The sequence below is a fragment of the Micropterus salmoides genome, unplaced genomic scaffold (assembly GCF_014851395.1).
Source record: "Micropterus salmoides isolate LMB-PRFRI ecotype aquatic unplaced genomic scaffold, ASM1485139v1 Ms_hic_scaffold_3, whole genome shotgun sequence".
In the NCBI taxonomy this organism is placed as follows: domain Eukaryota; kingdom Metazoa; phylum Chordata; class Actinopteri; order Centrarchiformes; family Centrarchidae; genus Micropterus; species Micropterus salmoides.
Window position 1 is genome coordinate 16,753,250 of NW_024042261.1, and position 7,922 is coordinate 16,761,171.

The 7,922-nt window shown below is 40.3% G+C and overlaps 1 protein-coding gene across 1 annotated transcript in view; it reads left to right on the forward strand.

Annotated features, from left to right (window-relative positions):
* Positions 1 to 1,566, forward strand: part of LOC119883569 (WD repeat-containing protein 49-like) — a 30,380-nt gene extending 28,814 nt beyond the window's left edge. Inside the window, exon 19 of the mRNA XM_038694284.1 lies at positions 626 to 1,566. Within this exon, the coding sequence (XP_038550212.1) occupies positions 626 to 772 (147 nt within the window). The 3' untranslated portion in view covers positions 773 to 1,566. The remainder of the gene's footprint in view (positions 1 to 625) is intronic.
* Positions 1,567 to 7,922: the final 6,356 nt, after the last annotated feature.

Sequence of the window (7,922 nt, forward strand, 5' to 3'; positions counted from 1 at the left end):
TAGGCGTGTGTGCGTGTGTGTGTGTGTGTGTGTGTGTGTGTGTGTGATTGTGTCAAAGGAGGCCCATATTAAGTTAGCCTGAGGCGGTGTGTCTGCTGAGTGTTGCTTCATTTCAGTTTGCCTCAGGCCCACACACAGACACACAAACACAGCCAAACAAATACACCGCATCCTGAAGAACATGCATGAATTAAAGCAAACATGCACGCACACGTGCATACTGTATACTGTGTAGCAACACATACAACTGAGCTGTTCAAATCTAGTTTCATTAGTCACTTTGAATTTTTTAAAAGGTTTTATGCTACATTTATGTTTCATTAGATACTGTTGGATTGTCTGTGTGATGTTGATCAGAGGTGATTTCTGCAAATAAAAGACTACATCCATATTCAGCATATCAGGTTATCAAAGGAAACCCTGTTAATTATGAATTTGCTTTCAAGCAAGGAGAAAATACTGAGATAGTGACTCGCATTGAAGAGCTTCCCACTACAGTTTGATGAGAGTTTCTCAGGGGGACTGGGCTGCATGTTTAAGTCCCCACATCTTGTACATGTAGCAACCTTTTGGTCACAGCGTACTCACGCTGAACCCAAATATTTATGCTGTCTGTCATCTGTAGGAGGAGAATTGGTGCTTGGAGAGACCTGGACCTCTACAACCACAGAGGGAACGAGAGCGGACCAGAAAGACCAGGTCACCTCCAGACCCCAGTGAGATACTCCCAGAGTCTGACACTTCTGCAGAGGGTGGAGAGGTGGGGATTTAAAGGCTGACATTTTTTGGGGAATCCTGTGGGACAGAGAATCCACCCTTGTGTCACCCATTAGTGGGGATAAAAGACGTGGGAGGGTGAAGCAGGAGTGGTCAGAAGAAAACCTTCATCCAGATGAAGAGTTGAGTCTGTCTAAAGTGCACTGTGCTGCAGTGGTACAGCTTCAATTCCACTGCTCTGCTTTACTGTCTGCACAGTGTTTTTGAATTGTCCTGTAGGTAATTAAGACGGTCTGCCGTAATTTCTGATGAACAACTAAGTTTTAAAGGTATTTGACAAGACCTTCTTGATATTATTTACTCTAAATTATATTTTATCATAACAGAGAACTAGGCTATTGTCTGTCATGCAGTCATAAGAACTTAAAAGGGCATTTTATTTCTATGCCTTAGGACAGTGAGATGCGTAACAGTGAAAAGTCACAACTGCCTTTCACAACCGCAAAGAATAAAATAGCATTTGTGATGCTCCCAATTCTGTGATTTTACTCTGATGCTAACAGATCAGAAAGAGATCACCTTCAACATTGTTTCCTGGGGAATAAGAGTGTCTTATGGTTTGGAGGTGAATGCACTGTTGTACTATAAAAGTCAGTAAAAGTTGAACAGTCTTCAATGGGGTTCTCAAAGTCAGTCTCCCATTCAGTGCCAATGGAGTAGCTTCAGGCAGATATGGTTTAACACCGTACATCAGATGTTTTGATTCTCTGGTTTTCTAGACTGAACAAATACTGCGACTAATTTGTGAACTCAGACATTTTATAATCATTAAACTAAGTCTTAAATGTCTTTGAGTGGACTGTATTTATTGATCTTGTGGTTGAACTGGAAAATTAGCAAACAAGATCAGAGAGGCACTTTTCCCATTGAGAGTTTAAAATAAGAATAGAATGCAGTCTTAAAACAACTCCCTTACTTGTCCTTTGGGAAACAGGGGGCAGCTCAGTTTCTGTGACCTCCCTCAAATGAAGATAGACAGCTTAGTGATCTCAGCTCTGTCTGCCATCTCTGCGACTGGTGCTTTGAGGATCTGACTTTATATACATACACACACACACACACACACACACACGCAACACATCAGACTTGACAAAGCTTATCTGGAGTCCAGCTGGTGTAGGCTCTTGCTCAAATGCCTTACTCCATAAAGACTTGAGTAATTACTTTGAACATGAAAGTTCAGTCTTGACCTTTGGAAACAGTGTGCTAAAGATAATCTGACTTTTAAGATTAGATTTTACTTGCCATATACTGAGGAGGAACTGCAGCTTGTGGAAAGTCAAGCCTAAGAGAGTATACAACCATGATGGCAGCTCTGTGAGGCTGTATGTTGGGGTTGGCACAGTAGTGCTTTGAGCTAAATGCTAACATCAACATTCTCACAATGACAACGCTAATATGCTGATGTTTAGCAGGTATAATGTTTACCATGTTCACCGTGTTAGTTAAGCATTTTAACATGTTAACATTTGCTAGTTAGCACAAAGTACAACTGATCTGAATTGCATTAGTTTTGCAGATACATCATAAAACCTACTGGAGAAATTTAGCCCTCTGTACTAAAGTTTGTGCCAGTTACCCTTCTAGATGTTAAATATTGCCTCAGTAAGAGATAATGTTGACCAGCTGGTGGTGCTAGATGAAAAGTCAGAGGATCACCATAGTCCAGTAGTTGAGATATTTCAGTCTGGACCAATGTTTACTGGCCTGACTGACCTCGTCACATGTAGAGACACACTGCTACTGTGTCAAAAGGTCATACAAAATTATATCATGTAACATAATGTAAAGACATTAATGGCAGTTGCTTGAAGAAACCAGCATAATTGACTTTATATCAGCGATTGTTTAACTGTAATGCAGCTATTTCCATTATATCATGTTGGGACGCAGTGGCAGATCTGTATACATCAACACTACATCTCTTCTTTTCTTCCGAACCAGACATTCAGGCTCGCGCTAAGACATTTTTACACACACAACGTAAAGACGGGGAGGGAGAGCTGTAAAGATCCCTTAGAAGCTGCTCTTCAGAAACTCAAAAATTATGTCAAAATAAAAAGCGTTACTGTAGTCTAGTAGGGTACATTTAGGTTTACAGTATGTTTTGCAGTTATAGTGAAAGATGCTCTTTTAAAGTCAAGAAGAAAGATGTCTTCATCTTAAGTCAGCAGTAATGGTGTGCCCACCCAGCAGTATAAAGCTCTGTAGAGGTCATGGTTACAGTTAGTACATTTATTAGTCCTTAATGATGGTGTCTGTGAGAGACAATGAATAATTTTAAGCAGTTAATAAAGGTCGATCAAACATGTTTGCCCTCAAAGCTGTTTCCCTTTTTATTGGCTGAGGCAGTTATATTAGGTAATCTGTAATATTTAGCTGTAATGAGATATAAAATCAAAGCTATGTCATGGAGTTAGGCTGTAGGGAATAAGAAGAACACTTTTATTTAATCCTTATGATTATAATCTAAGCCCACAAGTAATCATTACATGACCATAAAAATGTAAGCAATCAAAAAAAAATTTTATGTCACATTAATTTACGCTGTAATAGGTTTCAGAAGAATGATGAAAATGGTACATGTCGAGTAGAGAGAATTTAAGTGCCTAAGTAAGCCCAAGGGCAAGTCAAACGACAAAGGACTCCACATTTTAAAAGAATAGCTAACTATTGAAATGTGTGAACTGGAGAGAATGTGCTCACCATGACTATACTGGGGAAATCAGCACTGACTCTGTGAATCTGTTTGTGTGTGTGTGTGTGTTTGTTTGTTTGTTTGTGTGTGTGTGTGTGTGTCTACTGTACTGAGCTCATCACAAAAGTTAGTGTGGTTGATTTGGTGGAAGGGCCAATTGGCAAGTTTACACTGGGCTGCCAGCCAGCTACTGGGCATGAGGTGAGGATAGGGAATGGCCTCACTCCATCACCAGCAGAGTGTGTGTGTGTCTGTCTAAATAGCCTCAGTCCATCAGAGCAGCCATTTACCAGTGAGTGAGAACGTCAGGTTTGTTCCGCTCACTCCATCACTGTATGTGTGTGTGTGTGTTTGTGAGCAATACAGGTTCATGGATATTGATGGGTTTGGGCGCTCAGTCTAATCTCTGCAGCAACACAAAGTACTCGGGTATCCACAGGAGAAATAAGACATGCTGCCGTGTGACACACACACACACACACTCCCAGAGGAAAGTGCATGATTTAATCTTTGTGGTTTTACACAGCCATAAAGATCACTTGAAAGTCTAACAAACTAGATTAAAAGAGTGAATATTGGAAACGTGTCTAATAACCAAACGAGTCCGTGAGATTTAGGTGTCGTTAAATTTAGCACCAACATTTACACACACAAACACACACACACATATGATGTGGAGGCGCAAAAGCAATTTCAAGAAGGCAGGTTAATTTTGATTTTAATTGGAGCCCTTGCTGTGAGCTCCACCTGTTATCGTTGACAGCCAACAAACATAAATGTGGGGTTGTCAGTCCTGCAAAACTCTTTCACTCAGTTTAATCGAAATTCCTGCGCCATAATCACCAGTACCACCTCCAAGTTCTTGTAATTAATTGGTTGAACAGTTTTAGTACGAAGTGGTGATTGGCAGTATTTAGCAAAATGTTTTTCATTTATGATTTTTGCAGAAGCTATGACCATACTTACTCTTCGAAGAAACTTTACATGGAATCAGATTTCCACTCAGTACTGCTCAGTATCTTGCTTTCCTCTGTATCTGCCTCTTTATTGTGCCTGTGCCAGCCTCTGGGCTTATCCTAACCTTTGTCTTTTTTTTACACTTAAGCTTTACACATACACATACATACATTTTTCAGCATAGGTCGATTTTCCAAAAGATTCAGATTCACACTTCTTCTGGTTAGTGATATTTTAATGTTGGTGTGCTTCTACGGTTTGTATTTATTAGCCATGGTAGTGATTGGCTCAATGGATGGCAATGTCGGTGGATTGGGTCACCACTCTTTGACCTCTTTGCTTTTACTAATGTATATACTCATTGAATTCCTTCACACATATCTGTCTGCTGATAAATACATTGCATGTAATTGTGTTTTTCCTGCTTCATTCTATGTGTAACCTGTATTTACACACATGATCAATGTAATCATTAGTTTCCAAACCCATACGCAACAAACCTCTGTCTGATGATGCATTCTAATGGCGGAGCTAGTGGCTATTATCATCAGTGTAAGCTCTATAACACATGGACGCACAAATCTCACATGGTCAGAAATAGAAATAACACACGCAAACACGGTCACACACTTAATATACAACTGTACATTACAACACCCCCTCCTACGCACACACACACACACACCTCTTCTTCTTCATCTACAAGTCAAAGTAGGTCCAGCGTGCAAATGATGTGAGCCCAATTAATTTTATCCACTGTATGTAAAATATGGGGCCACTGCACAACTGTTCTGTGTTGAAAGAGTGGAGTTAAATTGCTGAGAAGTGGGCTGATGATGCTAGCCTGCCGCTGCATGCCCCTGAGCCTATGGCAGTGTTAGCATTTCAAATTGAGTTACACGCTAAACAAGCAAAGCAACGCGCAAGTGCTAACTCATCTGTTTATAGCAGGGCCTGCCTTGTTTGTTCTCTTGATGTGTGTGTTTGGGTATAGATCTGTGTGTGTGTGTGTTTGTATCTGCTTCTAATTCTTTTTCTTAGTAATATGAAAACAAATTACATTCCTCTGTGTGTGTGCGTGTGTGGGAGAGTGTGTGAAGCTATCTGTGTGTACTTGCATTTTCTCCTGTCCCCTTTCCCAGGAGTTTGTCTATGGGGCTAAAACACTCATCATGTAAATCAGTGAGCTATTAGGAGCTGGCTCCTCTTCCTCTGCTTTCTTATGAAGATGAATAAGAGCCAAGCCAGTGATAAAGGAGAGAGGAGAGGAAATGAAATGAACTCCGTGATTAAAGTGCACTGCTATATGGGCCTCTTGGTGCAGTATACTTGTCTTGTGTGTGTGTGTGTGTGTGTGTGTGTGTGTGTGTGTGTGTGTGTGTGTGTGTGTGTGTGTGTGTGTGTGTGTGTGTGTGTGTGTGTGTGTGTGTGTGTGTGTGTGTGTGTGTGTGTGTGTGTGTGTGTGTGTGTGAATGTTCATAGAATCTGCATGGCTTTTAGCTTTAGTTTATATTAATTTAGTAGTCTCGAATGAGGTTGACTTGATGATTTTAACTCATAATTGAGGTTATGGTAATTGTAAATATGCCAAATGAGTAAATGTAAATGTATGTGCATACAGTATGTATACATTTAAATGCTCGCTCCACACATTGATTGGCCTGAAGCTCCTGGGCTTGTAATATTGTCTTATCTGTTTGAATGGTGCATAAATCTCTGTTTATGTACTCTATGCTTAAGATAGCTTCATTTGTATGTATGAGTTTGGTGGCAGGTGCACATTGCAGCTCAGGCCGCCTTATTGCAGCATAATTACCATAAATCAAATTTACATTTGTCATGTAATTTAGTTCTCATCTTGGTATTGCCTGGTTAATTTTAGCGTCCACCGCAAATAAGATTTATTGTCATACAGATTAATAACTGGAACGTACCCCCTCCCCCCACCCCACTCCAACACACACACACACACACACACACACACACACACACACACACACACACACACACACACACAGACACACACCTCCCACGTATGTCTCAAGGGAGCTATCATAATACCACGACTGTGTGAACATTTGACACTTCAGATACAGTATTACATCCCTGAGCTTTCGCTCTCGCAACCTCACACTTCTTTACTCCCTCTCGCTAGTGTGATTACCAGCCAATTTACTGAGAGCTGGTGTCATGACTCAGATATGTAGATGGTCGGATGCACTGCAGGAACTCATCCACAGGACAGATGTCATAACACAGCCTCCAAACTAAAATTGTTCCCATGTTCGTGTTTGGCTGTGAAATGTTTCAGAGACTCTAGATTATGTACCCTACAGTATGTTCAAACAGGGAAAAAGACTTCTATGTATCTAAATCCCCCTGATCACCTGAAGTCCAGAATCTTCAAGTGTTGTCTTTATCCTGCTTGAAGCAGGATAAAGACAACACTGTCACACTGGGAGCCAAACTAACACTCGAACTGGAGCCAAAAATAAAGCTAGTGGGAGCCAGGTGGACAAATATGAAAGATGATGGAAAGTGTGGAGAGGACGGGTGCAGACTAAGAAAAAAATCCATAAATAAATAAAATCTTTAAAGAACTGCAGCCTTTGTCAAATAAATGCCAACAAATAAAAGGAAGACACTTTCTGATCATTTATTTTCCAATGTTTGCTTTGACTGACTTATTCTAGGTATCTACAAACAGCACTTTTTTGGGGCAGTGTGGCCTGTCACTGGTAGAAAACAAAGACTTCATGTTGTTTTTGTAGAGCAGAGACCGGGAAGAGGAACTGATAGATCAAACTCTCCAACCAAAACTTACATTAACAAAGCAGTAGCTAATGTTCTATATGTTATGTTTTCATCGCTCATATTTTTGAACTCTCGCTGTTGTTGACAATTATAAGAAGGGTACATGTGGTGATGAATGAAAACCAAAACACACATGTTAAACACTGGTCATTGAGATTTTAAATGGTAAGGAGACATACGAAGGCTTTAGTAAAAAAAAAAAAATATTTCAGACACTTTCCTATGAAGGCGTTTCTTTTTTATGTCCATTGAGCAACCAAGCCAAACCCTTGCTCGCACCTAATTGCACTGATTTCCTGCTTTAAAACAACTAGGACACAGTAAACCTGTGTATCTGTCTGTCTGCTCACATCTCCGTTTTCTACCTGTCTTACCATCGACCCTATTTTTGTATTTCCCAAAACAGTAGATTCGACATGGATGTTGCCTGAATGAGTTTTTAATTGCATTACTGCTGCTCTTGCAAAGATGGAAATGACCGGATAATACATTTTTTATGAGAGGGAGGGAGAAAGAGGGTACATTTTTACTATGTTACAGGCTATTCAACCCATTCTAGCATGTTGCGTAGAATGACAATCACTCCAATCAGGCTTATGTGCTATGTTATTGTCCCCCTAAGAGATGGAATGTGTGTGTGGGTGAGTGTGTCCATTCATGCACCATGTCGAGTACA